At 36.7% G+C, this 15,427-nt stretch overlaps 1 protein-coding gene across 1 annotated transcript in view; it reads left to right on the forward strand.

Annotated features, from left to right (window-relative positions):
* VPS13A (vacuolar protein sorting 13 homolog A) overlaps positions 1–10,817 on the forward strand; it is a 264,222-nt gene extending 253,405 nt beyond the window's left edge. The window contains exons 70-72 of the mRNA XM_082401536.1: positions 14–137; positions 2,514–2,588; positions 4,484–10,817. Of these exons, the coding sequence (XP_082257662.1) occupies positions 14–137; positions 2,514–2,588; positions 4,484–4,534 (250 nt within the window). The 3' untranslated portion in view covers positions 4,535–10,817. The remainder of the gene's footprint in view (positions 1–13; positions 138–2,513; positions 2,589–4,483) is intronic.
* The last annotated feature ends 4,610 nt before the right edge of the window (positions 10,818–15,427 follow it).

The raw sequence follows: 15,427 nt of genomic DNA on the forward strand, positions 1-15,427 counted from the left end.
TTCTTTTTCTGAGTGGTGTGTTGTTTGTAACAAAAGGAACGTTTGGACAGCTTACATGTGAGTGGCAGTATAGTTTTGATGAGTTTACCAAAGAGCCATTCATTGTTCATGAGAGAAGGTTGCGCATTGAAGCAAAGGTATGTTGAATAGATTTTTTTGAAAACTTGGAACTGAAAACAACACATTAAAATAGTCTTTACTTTTGTAATGTTTCTCCCTCTTTTTTACATGTTGCTTGGTCTTTGTATGGTTTTTCTTTACACCTGCTGTCTTACTCAAGCTTAAAGAAAAGAAAGCTAGGCCAAGAAAAAATGTGCTACTTTATGTGCTCTTACATGGACCACAGCGTTCCTGGGCCCTCATTTTATACTCAGTAGAAGAACCGCAGATTTCCCACTGCTATCCAAGGCACCAAAGTGAGATATTTGTACACCTCAGAATCACTAGCAGTTGCCTACAGATTTTTTTTCCCTGAAAATCTCGCTGATGGACACTTGAAAAGTTCTCACTCTAACAGCCCATTATTGATAGTTCTTTCTCTCTTTATAGATATTATCTTCCTAATTCAGTTATAATCTTCTTGAATGCGGAGACCATTTCTCACTCTGATTTCTAGCAGCTAGAACAGTACGTGGTATTTGGATGTTGATATAAAATACAGCAAATTGCTAGTCATTTGGTAAATCATCAGAGTCTCTATAGCCATTGTAAGTTGTAATGATTGCACTAGGTACTGTAGGTGACACAGAGAAATATAAGATAATGTATTTGGCCTCACAGTATTTGACCAGACACCTATGTGAAAAGGGCCACTTTGGTACTGGCTATATTAATCAGAAATATGTGACTCAGCCCAAGTTAGTTTTGTTCACTGTTATTTTTGTTTGGTTTGATTTTGAGGGATTTAATTGGCTCATATAACTGAAAAATCCAAGTCTATATCTTGTAGCTTAATTATGCTCAAATGATGTCATTAGTATTTATTCTCACACCCTTCCTCTCCTCCTTCATTCTGTCCATCTTTGCTGCCCTCATCTCTAGGTTCTACTTTCTTCAGTGTTGTCTTCATTCTCAAGCAGGCTATCCTTTGGTGACACTATGGCCAGCAGAAGTTCCAGGCTCATATCCTACTAGCTCAGCAGAATGAAAGCTTCTCACTGGGTCTCACTGGGCCACCTTTGGTCACTTCCTTGTTCCTGAACCAGTCACTTTAGTCAGGAGCTGGAATGGGCCAGCTGGCCAGGTGAGGGTCACGGGATCACTGTGGTGCTACCGAGAAGGAAGGGTCAGCTCTATATGAAGTTTTGGGAGTGAAAGAGGGTGAAAAATAGTTACCCAAAGAAGATTCAAGAAACTGTTACTGGAAGAAGGGGCATTGGATGCAGACAGGCAGAAACAACAGATTTCTTCTAGACTAGCCTATAGAACAGAACTATCCCTAGGCCTTGTGCTTAACTAGTGAAGCCCATTTATCCAATCTTACCATTCATTCCAAAGACATGGGGCAGCTCTTAAGTAGACTGGATGTTAGTTTTTGAGGATCTTAGACCAACTTACCCATTGAGAATTTCTCTGATTCACTCAGAAAATGAAGAACCCTGTGGCCATATATGAAATGATGGATAATAGTAGCTGTTAGACTCTGCTGTAGCCCATATTGCATTTCCTGGCTTTTTTATCTCCAAGGATAAACTTCTTCTTACCTCCTTGATTTCTTCCTCTTTCACCTTTCCCTTGAGACCTTATATCAGCAATCATCCTTTTTTTTTTTAATAAAAGAATCTGATTTCTTCTGGAGTCTATATATGCATGGTTAGTTGAATTACTTATAGAAATTGTTAGACTAGTAAATTATTGCTTCTTCTATGTCCTTACCCATGGTTAATAGAAGTAATCACCACACTCCTCCTCGATAATCCTGTTCTTTCTATTTGTCCCTCTAATGCTTAACATCCACCATTAGGTAGTTCTCCTCCCACAAACACAACAGAATACCAAACAAGTTTAAAAAGTGGAGGACAATCGTATAGGATCTAAGACCCACCCTGATTTCTTTGATTCTGAAGCTACATTCTTGCTGGTTTAAAATGTCAGAAGTTACATATATAAACACATACATACACACACATACATACCTATACAACACATGTGTATATGTATGCACACATACATGTGTACATTATTTTTGAGCTGAATTTATCATGAGGCCATGGCCAGATATCAAGGACTATCTGAGACATTATTTGGAGAGGGAAAACAGTGGTACTGCTTCTAGATTGATCTCCTTCCCATCCTCTGCGTCAACCCTTGATGGCTTCTGCAACTGAAATCTCACCTAAAACTTTTTATCTTAGGTTTAGTGATAATGGATGGCTTAGAATTTAGTCTTTTTTTTTCCATTTATGTTTGATTCTTCTTGATTTCTCATTCTTGGCTTTTTTTTGGTGGCATTTCTTTATGGTATTTCTACAGCTAGATTCCCATGTTAATGAAGCTACTTATTCTATTTATAGGAGCGGGTGAAGTCTGTATTCCATGCCAAAGAGTTTGGAAAAATAATTAACTTCAAGACCCCAGAGGATGCAAGGGTAAATATAGTCAATCTTTTGCTTAAACAGATAGCAGCTTCTCATTTCAAAGCCATGTAAGTTGCATTATTCTTTAAGGTAGATAAGTTGTGTTTGTTTTTTAATTTTATGTTTGTGTTTTGACAGTTTTAATATATGTAACTAGATAATATTTCCCCCAAATTATTTTTTCATTAGATTGAATTCAACACACCTACTTGTCTTTGAAATCAAATTGTTCTCTTATTTTAAATCCTAACTGTAATACTTTGCCAAAAAAAGCCAACAAATGAAAGAAATTAATGCCCTCTAATGCTAATCTACCAGCTCCAGCAGGAAAAGTATAGCCCCACGTTGTTTATTTCTCTACTGTATAGCTATAGTGATTTTTTTTCTTTAATTACTGTAGCCTGGCACAAGGGGAAAAGAGCCACACCTGTGGTCAGAAAATCTGGGTTTAAATACTGGTTCTGTTCCTTCTTGACTATAGGACCTTGGGGAAGTCAGTTAACCTCAGCTTCCTCAAAATGTGAATTATGTGAACTGAAAAGCACTCTACATACTTTAGGGATTATGGCAATTATAAGGATGTGCACTGTCAAGAAAAGGAAGACTATGAGTTGATTATCTACCTCGTTGGTCACAACTAAGACATTATTCCTGACACTGAAGTATACTCACTGTGTCGTGAAACTTACAATAAGAACACATGGGTTCTTTACTGAATCCCTGAGCCTCCCGACCTCTCTGTGTTGGTCCTGGCTGGTTATGATTATTTACCAGTTCACTTCTCACATCTGGAGCTCAAACCAGAAACCTCTCCCACCCATACAAATGTACCTTGGACCATTTAGCATGTGCTGTGCAATTTTCTATCTAGACATTGTGATGTAAGGTAACACTGACATATTAACAGCAGAAAACTGAAAGGAGGCCAAGTTACAAAGAAAGAGGGATAAAGTTACTAGACCCTCAATATGCATGTTGCCTGGAACAGGGAGACAGTAGAGCATGGTGACAGCATGACTTTCAGGCCATCTTCTTTGTGCTGCTGAAGGACATTACCTTCAGTTCCTCTGTAATAAGTTTTCCATTTAATCTCTGTCACTGTGTTATTTTATCCCAGAAGGTTTCTTTTTAATCCTCCTGCTCTGCCAGAAACATCCAGAAAAGGCTACCGAGTCCATTTCTCTTTCTCTACTTATCTTAGAGCTATTTTTACTAGGTTCTTCTTAAGTAGAAAAGCACAAATATCTTTGCTTAAGCTTTTCATAATGGGATAACACCAGTATCACCTCCATGGCTTTTATTTGTCATGCAGGCCTAATGATAATAGACATTATTGACAGAAAGGTTTACAATTCATTTGCATTTTAATTTTGTGATTTCAGATCCTTTCAAATTAGAAAAATGTATCATAAAAGCACCTAATATGCTCAAGAATGTTGCTATGCTACTACCCACTGTAGAATTATATGTAATTATTCCTATTCAATCAGTAAATCCAATATATGGAATCGTGAAGGTTTGTGATACAGAATTGGCATAGGTTGAAAGGAATTCTACATAGATGATTTTCACACTATGCCAGAGTTATTCAATCCAGCTGTCAAATTACCCTTCTCTCTCAGGATACTTCATTTTACTTTGCTTATTCTGAAGATGAACATCTAAGTCCAAAGACCTTAGAAAAACATTATTACTACTGTTAAATCAAACCCAGTACCATTGTCCCTGAGTCATCTGGGCCATTTAAGTCAGTGAATGATCTCTCCTGCATAGAGAATTTAATTATTGGCTATAGCAGTATACTCCTAACTAAACTGGAAAGACAACTTCTAGATTTTCATTCATTATATTTTGTCATTGCAAGTTCACTGAAGTTAAGTAAATGTTGCTTCATTTCCCCACAACAGTGGATCCTCAGAAAGCTAGAAGAAGCAAGAGAACCTTCCCCAAGCCTCTGACAGAGACTGCTGCCTGAAGATACACAGCAATAAATCATTACAATTTCTACCTTGTACCTTCTAAAACCTGTTTGGGAAGTATAGTATAGAAGTAATTTCAAGTACTTTTAAAAAAAAATCAGAATCAAGTAAAACAGTTATGTGATTAAACTGTTTCAACTCTTTGGGGATCCATTTGGTTTTCTAACTTGAATCATGCATCTGGTTACAATTCTAATTACTTTATAAAGGAAATATTTCTTTTATGAATCTTAAATATTTGCTCCAGGTGATTCTCTGTAATGGTGGAGAAATGGCCCATATTTAGCCTAAATTTAATGGAGCTAAATGTAATGTTCCTAGTTCACATTTTACAGTTCTATCATGCTTACTTCAAGGTCCCTGAATGAGTGATGGGTAAATGATCAAATCAGACATTGCCTTAGTGGTATCAAGATAACCTTGGTGGTAGTTTCTTTAGAAACATGAAGTTCTTTTTACAGATAAATATTTTGGTATGATTTTCCTTATTTTTTTAAATAGAGAGTAGGTTTGAATTACTATATGAAGTACATAGCATGACTATGAAAAACAATCTTTTTTATTTTATATAATACAGATTGACTAATACCCCTTCAAGCCTCATCCTAAGAAAGGCTTGAAGAAATGAGTGTGCTACCCAAAAAGGGAAGGCCCCTCTCAGAACTTTCAAGCCTTAGAAATACTTCCTCAAGCCAACTCCTTGAGATCTACTTGGTTTACCAAGGTCATGTTTAATAGATTGCTGACCTTAAAGGAAAATTCCTTAGGCCTTAACAATACCAACTTCCTATTCACTGGTGGTATGAAATAAACAAAAGTCCCACCATCTTAATACGAGTTATGCTTCAGAACAGACAGCCCCTCTCTATATGCATGTCGGGTAAATGTATGTACCCTAAAGTCTAGCCCAGTAACCTGTCCTGTTGGCAATAGATTGAGAATTTCTGGTTTGCTTTCTCTACAATTATTCAAGTGAGAATCACTCTTTTAAGTGTATACTTGTCAGAACAAAAATCATGGGCTGCACATTAGTAAAGATGTCATGGGGGGTTTTTTCCTTGATTTTTGTCCAAGATCCTTGTACCTTGATATTAATGGACTTTTTCAAGTGAAAGGGGATGAATATATGATTGTGAACCATGAAGAGAATGATGCAGTGTCTTATTTAGTTATTGAATAATACAAAGTATTTGATGCATGTTGTGCGTACCGCCAAATTACTATAAACTGTTTTTAGAATTGGAGACTACATAAGTCAATGGTTGTGAAATTCTCCTCAGATTCCTTGCTTTGTTGTAAAAGCTAAAATAAACAGCATGCCAGACTGTAATTGTATTTCTTCCTGACGAAATCTTGCTACTAAATACTATTGATTTTCCTCTGATTACAGATCTCATTGTTTATTAATAATAGTTTCCTTCAGAATTTTTTTTCTTTGCTGAACATAAATTTAATCATGAGATGACAAATTTCAAATCTCATCATAGTGCATGCTCCCATGATGACCTTTGTTCAAAGTAACATGCACTTTTTCTCTGTTGCTGAGCTCTGTCAATTTTGCATACGTTAGAATTAAACCTAAGAGCAGAGGTAGTCAGAAAGCTTTTATCAGATTGTCCTCATCTGAAATGTTGTTTTACTGGAGTTCTAGTCAGTGCCATTAGCCAAGTACCTCATTACCTACTCCAGTTTCATGATTTTATTCTCAGAAAAATACAGACCCATAACTCTTTGGGTATCCCATAGTAAAAGGGAAAAGTCTAAAAGAGTAAGGATAGAAATTCTTCTGGTATCCTCTGGAGGCCAGGCAAGTGGGTCTTGTAACTACTATACATGCAAAGCCAGTGTGCCTATCCTTCCTGTTCCCTTACCAATGAGAACCTAGAAATATCCTTCCTTATTCTTTCTCTACCCATCAGTCATCTACCCACTAACACCTCCCATCAATTCTTGTTTCTAGAATGGAAAGACCCACAATTTCAAGAGCAGTAGTTTATCAATTGTCTTAGAAGATTTTCTTCATCTAAACGAAGAACATAAGTAGATCACTAGATGCGTCAGTCTTTTTAGCATAACATTTTACAATTTACAATTATGTGTTTGATTCTGTAGTCTTTTTCTTGGATATTACAGAGTCCATAATCTTATGGTATTTAAAAATAATCTACCCTGAATTATATTTAACTGTGTTTAGTGGCTCTCTGCTTGAGAATTGCAAAGTTGTCTTCGTTTTTTGGTAATTGCTACGGAAGATGTCCTGAGTATCCTGTCCTTTATCTCTTTGTATTGATATTATGTGTTAGCTATAGCCCTATACCCTTCATGTATCCTGATCTGTGATTATTGTATGAAGCTGGAGGCAGAGTGTCTGTTCCCTGCCAACTCTCCTCCAGAAAACTATGATCCCTAGACATAGCAACTTTTTTTTTTTTAAGAATCAATTTTATTTATTTATTTATTTTTGGCTGTGTTGGGTCTTCATTGCTGTGCGCGGGCTTTCTCTAGTTGTGGCGAGGTGGGACTACTCTTGGTTGCAGTGTGCAGACTTCTCATTGCGGTGGCTTCTCTTGTTGCGGAGCACGGGCTCTAGGCGCATGGGCTTCAGTAGTTGTGGCACACAGGTTCAGTAGTTGTGGCTCACAGGCTCTGGAGCGCAGGCTCAGTAGTTGTGGCGCATGGGCTTAGTTGCTCCGCGGCATGTGGGATCTTCCCAGACCAGGGATCGAACCCGTGTCCCCTGCATTGGCAGGCGGATTCTTAACCACTGCGCCACCAGGGAAGTCCCTAGACATAGCAACTTTGATTTCTGATACAATAAGAAGCTTGTGAGGGCTTCCCTGGTGGCACAGTGGTTGAGAGTCTGCCTGCCAATGCAGGGGATGTGGGTTCGAGCCCTGGTCTGGGAGGATCCCACATGCCGCGGAGCGGCTGGGCCCGTGGGCTACAATTGCTGAGCCTGCGCGTCTGGAGCCTGTGCTCCGCAGCAGGAGAGGCCGCAATGGTGAGAGGCCCGCGCACCGCGATGAGGAGTGGCCCCCGCTTGCCGCAGCTGGAGAAGGCCCTCGCACAGAAACGAAGACCCAACACAGCCATAAATAAATAAATTAAAAAAAAAAAAAAAAAAAAAAAAGAAGCTTGTGATTTCTTCACATTTACAAAATACTCTCTGAACCAAAGAGCATGTGCACTTCTGCAGTGGCTTCCCTATTACAGTATGTATGTTGGCTGCTTCTTTCCTGGTGTTAGCAAGACCTTGGAATTTTTCCCAGGCTCAGTTTAGTACAGCTGAGTTATTTTCTGGTTCCTAAATAATCATGACTAGCTGTAGGAAGTCCTTCCCTGTCCCTCTCTCCTCCAGAATCCTAATCCATCCCCAAATTATCCTGTGGCCTCCAAATAAGAAAATCTTCTTAAACTTATTTATCATTTCTATAAAATTATCTCTCTCATTTTTTCCAATGGTAGTAGCAGTAATATAATACTATCCCAGTGAATATATACGCACCTAGCTCATCTCTTAGAAAGAGCCTGCAAAGTAGTATCCTATTCCTGTCTGGTAAAAAATAAAGACACTACTCTGTGCCGAATTTTATGAACCTTATTCAGTCATTGGTTACCAGTTTTAGTTGGTACTTCAGGCCAAGCCAAAGCCCCAGTATTAAAAAGGTTGGGACAAGGTACTGGGTTAGTTTGCCTGTAGGAACTGAAAGTGCACCGCATACACTGAAGGGAGAAGTAGCTGTTTGGAAATGGGTGTTTTCATGCCCCAGCCGACACAAGTCAGAGAAATCTGTTTGGGTTCTAGGGCCATTGCTTTTACCTTTTCTCAAGATCAGCTAAAATCCTCAAGGACAGTATTTTTCAAACTGTAGTTCTTAACCAATTAGTGAGCTGTAAAATCAGTTCAAGATCAGCATATTTTAAAAATAGAATAGAAAAGAAAAGAAGAGAGTTTTGCGTGTAACAAGGTTAAATATTGTTTCCTGAAATATCGTTTCAGTTAAATAATCTATACTGTGTGTACTGGGTCACAATATAAAACGTACTTTCTTATTGGGAATTGCAATTTGGGGTGGGGTGGGGAGAAAACCCTTGGAAGCCAGTGCTGTAGGAGGCGTTTACCATCCAGTGACTGTTGAAACAATCTGGGCTGTGCCAAGCCTTACCTTACCTTAGATAAGAAGCAACAGATCCACGACTCAGGGAGTCTTTAAGTTGTGAGCACTGCCTTTTTCTTTTGAGTGAGAAGACAGGATAGCTCTTGTTTCGGAAATGTTTCCCTTTCCTGGTGTGTATCAGATACCCTTAGATACCTGTGTAATATGTCCCACTAGATATCAGTGGTCTAGAAAAAGCATAGACACGTTAGATCCACAAACAGCAAGCACCCAAAAAAGGTCATAGGATATCCTTTAACTACATGTATTTCAATCTCTTGTGCACTAAGCATTCTACTAAGATGGGCACAGAAGTTCTCCTTTTAAGTACATTGAGTGTGCTCCATCTGCCTTCTGTCTGATTCACCATACAGGTGGCAAAGGCAAATGGGGAGCTTATTCATAGGTCACAATCTTTTAGGGCCAAAATACTTATGCTCTGGAGGGTGCTAAATAAATGCCAGTGCTGTTTAGCTGAAAATAATTGGATTTCCTAATTTCTGTAGGATTCAAGTAGAAAATACACATAACCTGATTCTTTTTGCAAGATTCAATACAAAATTTATTCACTCTGGTATTCTTTGGTGCTACCCAGTATCACTGATAGCTCCTTTGCATACTATAAACGAGGACCATCCACCCTCCTGCCCAATCCTTTGAAATATACTTTTGAAATTATACCTTACTGCTAATGCTATACCTAATCAAGCTAGCACTGATCAGTTAAAATTTTTAGGATTCTTATCATCTATATTTTTGATCATTGCCCAAAACAGCTATCAGTGCAGACCTTTTCTTATGCTTCTTTTCTTTCTACCACAGTTGGTGTAAAGCAGTACTTGTTTCAGGGCTATCCTAAAAGGCCAGCACAAGGACTGAGAAGATGCTGGATCCTACTCTTTTACAAACCTTCTTCATGTTTCCTTAATTGAAACCATTTTTACTTTATTTCCTCTTTTGTAAGGTAAATTGTTCAATGTCATTTTTTTTTTAAGTTTTGCTTTACAATTACAGATTAGTTCTTTTCTAAAAGCATTATGGCATTTCCAAAAAACTGATAATTCTGGTTACCCAATGAGCCATGTAAGAGATGAAACTTCAAATTTTATAGGTTGATATGAGTATATTTTTAAAGTTTTTATTACTTTATACAAATCCAAAGTTATTTGTATTATAGTTTAGCACCTGCTGTGATATCTGTCAACCTGAAAATCCCTGTCTGTCACTGAATACCATTCACATTCATTTAGTATTGCTCTGATACCTTTAATAATGGGTTGCTTCTAACGAAGTCCTTGTAATAAGAAACCCTGTAAGAGCAATATAATAAAAAGTCTAATAATCAGAAGTGTACTTAAGATAGATCCTGTTGGAAACCCCCAACATTTCTTCTAATGCCATCATACCACCAGCGTTCTATTGGCTACCCAAAAGTTTCCACTTTGGGAGCTGAAAAATGTTCAAGTAACAATGTAGACTACATTGAAATGTTCTCAATGTCAATAATTTTATACTCACACTCACAGACTATTAGAAATTGTATGTGGGACTTGTTGCAAGGTCAGGTTGTTGTAGACCTTTTAAAATGATCACCTCTATATGTGAATATGTGTATTACATATAAAATTGAATTTTTCAGGGAATGTGCACTTTAAAAATATTTCCTTACTAATTTTTGTATTGACCAAATAGTCTTTGCTCCTTTGGAATGCTTATTCTTTAGCAAAAATATGATTGTTGATGATGACAGTTCTTTAAATTTAAATGTCTGTTTCTGCATCAGTGCAATATTTCCTTCACTTTTGTGTTCCTTATACTTATGTCTGACCTGGTTGCCTGTTATACAGTCTCTGCCTTGATTCTGTGTGTTCTGGTAAAATAATTAATTTATAAACAGAAACGTTTACAGTGAAGTTCTTCCTCTTGAAATTGAACTTAGTCTTTTTTTCCACTGAAAATTGGTTGGCTATGCTCACCAATGACTTTTTTCTAAATAATAATTTCTTGCTATTGGTAGAATTGGATTGCTTGGTCACTGACTGCCCAGTTTAACTATGTGTACCTCTTTCAAATAAATTGAGTCAAATAAAGATTTCTGATCTTCAGTCTGCCTCTATCTTTAGTTACTGGATAGAACTAGAAACATTACCAATAAGCCTTCCCTTGCCTATCTAAACTCTGCCCTCTGTGGGTTCTTAATAAATGTAGATAACTAACAGATTGCCCAAGGTCCTAATTTTGCAGTCAAAGCTGACAGCATTCCAGCCTAGCATGATCAGTGCTGACCAAGAGGTTGAGTGGTAATATCCAGTAAATTCTTAAGCACCAAGACTGTGCCTCCCAACATCAGAAAACTTCAAATAGCTCATTTCCGAGGTAAGTAATGAGTATATTTTGAAAGAAGGGCTAGGAGAGAATTTTATACTTGCAGAATTAATATTAGCAGAGATAAGTAATATCTCTCTTCTAATATGGAGAGTTCAGCCTTTCCATGAGTTAAGAAAATATTATATTACTACCTTTTGTTAATTTATTCAACAGCCCTCTGCAATTAAAAGTGATTCAAAGCCATTTTCTTATATGCTTTGTCAGCCAAAGATAAAAATAATAACTCAATGCTAGAAAGTGCTTAAAAACAAAATTCCTCATTGTTTAATTCCTCTGGTTACTGAATCTCTTGAGCCCTTTTCACTTAATTGGATGATCTGAAGCAGTTCCTTACCTTTAGAGCATGGTGTCCACCCCCCACCCCAGCTCGTTTTGCTTTTTGTTTGTTACATTTCTAGATATCTTTGAGAGCTACTTCTCCATTCTTTGGTGTTTGTTTGTTTTTTGTTTTGGTGTTTTCATAGTCTATTGATTGATTTTTATTTTTTTATTAGAATATAGTTGATTTACAATATTATGTGAGTCTCAGGTATACAACATAGTAATTCAATTTTTTTAATTTTTATTTTATATTGAAGTATAGTTGATTTACAATGTTGTGTTTCAGGTATACAGCTAAGGTATTACAACACAGTAATTCAGTTTTTTTAATTTTTATTTTATATTGAAGTATAGGTGATTTACAATGTTGTGTTTCAGGTATACAGCTAAGGGATTCAGTTATACATATATCCATTCTTTCTCAGATTCTTTTCCCATATAGGTTATTACAGAATATTGAGTAGAGTTCTGTGTGCTATACAGCTGATCCTTGTTGATTATCTATTTTATATATAGTAGGGTGTATATGTCAATACCAAACTCCTAATTTATCCCTCCCTCCCACTTTACCCTTTGGTAACTAACCGTAGGTTTGTTTTCAAAGACTGTGAGTCTGTTTCCGTTTTGTAAATAAATTCACTTGTATCTTTTTTTCTTTTTTTTTAGATTCCACATACAAGTAATAGCAACTGATATTTGTCTTTCTCTGTCTGACTTAACTTCATTTAGTATGATAATCTTTAGGTCCATCTATGTTGCTGCAAATGGCATTGCTTCATTCTTTTTTTATGGCTGAGTAATATTCCATTGTATATATGTACCATATCTTCTTTATCCATTCCTCTGTCAGTGGAAATTTAGGTTGATTCCATGTCTTGGCTATTGTAAATAGTGCTGCTATGAACATTGGGGTGCATGTATCTTTTCAAATTATGGTTTTCTCTGGATATATGCCCAGGAGTAGGATTGCTGGATCCTATGGTAGTCCTATTTTTAGATTTTTAAGGAACCTCCATACAGTTCTCCATAGTGGTTGTACCAGTTTTACAGTCCCACCAACAATGTAGGAAGGTTCCCTTTTCTCCACACCCTCTCCAGCATTTATTGTTCAGAGACTTTTTGACGATGGCCATACTGACCCGTGTGAGGTGATACCTCATTGTAGTTTTGATTTGCATTTCTCTAATAATTAGTGATGTTGAGCATCTTTTCATGTGTTTGTTGGCCATCTGTATGACATTTCTTTGGAGAAATGTCTGTTTAGATCTTTTGCCATTTTTTGATTGGGTTGTTTGTTTTTTGATATAGAGCTGCATGAGCTGTTTGTATATTTTGGAGATGAAGCCATTGTTGGTCGCTTCGTTTGCAAATATTTTCTCCCATTCTGTAGGTTGACTTTTCATTTTGTTTGTGGTTTCCTTTGCTGTGCAAAGGCTTTTGAGTTTAGTTAGGTCCCATTTGTTTATTTTTGTTTTTATTTTCATTACTCTGGGAGGTGGATCGAAAAAGATCTTGCTGAGATTTATGTCAAAGATTGTTGTGCCTATGTTTTCCTCTAAGAGTTTTATAGTGTCCGGCCTTACATTTAGGTCTTTAATCCATTTTGAGTTTATTTTGTATGGTACTAGAGAATGTTCTAATTTCATTATTTTACACATAGCTGTCCAGTTTTCCCAGCACCACTTATTGAAAAGACTGTCTTTTCTCCATTGTATATTCTTGCCTCCTTTGTCGTAGATTGACCGTAGGTGCATCAGTTTATTTCTGGGCTTTCTATCCTGGTCCATTGATCTGATTTCTGTTTTTGTGCCAGTACCATACTGCTTTGATTAGTGTAGCTTTGCAGTATAGCCTGAAGTCAGGGAGTCTGAATCCTCCAGCTCCATATTTCTTTCTCAGGATTACTTTGGCTATTTGGGGTCTTTTGTGTTTCCATACAAATTAAAAAAATTTTGTTCTAGTTCTGTGAAAAATGCTATTGGTAATTTGATAGGGATTGCATTGAATCTGTAGATTGTCTTGGGTAGTATAGTCATTTTGACAATATTGATTCTTCCAATCTAAGAACATGGTGTATCTTTCCATCTGTTTGTAGCATCTTCGATTTCTTTCATCAGCGTCTTATAGTTTTCAGAGTACAGGTCTTTTGCCTCCTTAGGTAGGTTTATTTCTATGTATTTTATTCTTTTTGATGTGATGGTAAATGGGACTGTTTCCTTAATTTCTCTTTTTCTGCTCTTTCATTGTTAGTGTATAGGAATACAAAAGATTTCTGTGTATTAATTTTGTATCCTGCAACTTCACTGAATTCATTGATGAGTTCTAGTAGTTTTCTGGTAACATCTTTAGGATTTTCTATGTATAGTATCATGTCATCTGCAAACAGAGACAGATTTACTTCTTCTTTTCCAATTTGGATTCCTTTTATTTCTTTTTCTTCTATGATTGCTGTGCCTAGGACTTCCAAAACTATGTTGAATAAAAGTGGCAACAGTGGATATCCTTGTCTAGTTCCTGTCTTAGAGGAAATGCTTTCAGATTTTCACCGTTGAGAATGATGTTAGCTGTGGGCTTGGCTTATATGGTCTTTATTATGTTGAGGTAGGTTCCCTCTATGCCCACATTCTGGAGAGTTTTTATCATAAATGGGTGTTGAATTTTGTCAAAAGGTTTTTTTGCATCCACTGAAATGATCATATGGTTCTTATTTTTCAGTCTATTAATGTGGTATATAACACTGATTGATTTGTGGTTAATGAAGAATCCTTGCATCCCTGGGATAAACCCCACTTGATCATGGTGTATGATCCTTTTAATGTATTGTTGGATTTGGTTTGCTAGTATTTTGCTGAGGATTTTTGCATCTATGTTCATCAGTGATATTGGCCTGTAATTTTCTTTTTTTGTGGTATCTTTGCTTGGTTTTGGTATGAAGGTGATGGTGGCTTCATAGAGTGAGTTTGGGAGTGTTCCTCCCTCTGCAATTTTTTGGAAGAGTTTCAGAAGTGTAGGTGTTAACTCTTCTCTAAATGTTTGATAGAATTCACCTGTGAAGCCATCTGGTCCTGGACTTTTGTCTGTTGGAAGTTTTTTAAATCTCAGTTTCAATTTCAGTACTTGTGATTGGTCTGTTCATGTTTTCTATTTCTTCCTGGTTCAGTCTTGGAAGGTTGTACCTTTCTAAGAATTTGTCCATTTCTTCCAGGTTGGCCATTTTATTGGCATATTGTTGCTTGTTGTAGTCTCTTATGATCCTTTGTATTTCTGTAGTTTCAGTTGTAACTTCTTTTCATTTCTAATTTTATTGATTTGAGCCCTCTCCCTTTTTTTATGAGTCTGGCTAAAGGTTTATCAATTTCATTTATCTTTTTGAAGAACCAGCTTTTAGTTTCATTGACTTTTCTATTGTTTTCTTCTTTATTTCATTTATTTCTGCTCTGATCTTCATGGTTTCTTTCCTTCTACTAACTGTGGGTTCTGTTTGTTCTTCTTTCTCTAGTTGCTTTAGGTGTAAGGTTAGGTTGTTTGAGATTTTTCTTGTTTCCTGAGGTAAGATTTTATTGCTATAAACTTCCCTCTTAGAACTGCTTTTGCTACATCCCATAGGTTTTGTAGTGTCGTATTTTCATTGTCATTTGTCTTTAGGTATTTTTTGATTTCCTCTTTGATTTCTTCAGTGATCCATTGGTTGTTTAGTAACATATTGTTTAGCCTCCTCATGTTGGTGTTTTTTACAGTTTTTTTCTTGTGATTCATTTCTAATCTCATAGTGTTGTGGTCGAGAAAGATGCTTGATATTTCAGTTTTCTTAAATTTACTCAAGGCTTGCTGTGTGGCCCAGAATGTGATCTATCCTGGAGAATGTTCCATGTGCACTTGAGAAGAATGTGTATTCTGCTGCTTTTGGATGGAATGTTCTATAAATATCAATTAATCCCCTGGGTCTAATGTGTCATTTAAGGCCTGTGTTTCCTTATTGATTTTCTATCTGGATGATCTGTCCATT

Source organism: Balaenoptera borealis (genome assembly GCF_965194805.1).
Source record: "Balaenoptera borealis genome assembly, chromosome: 8".
Lineage (NCBI taxonomy): Eukaryota > Metazoa > Chordata > Mammalia > Artiodactyla > Balaenopteridae > Balaenoptera > Balaenoptera borealis.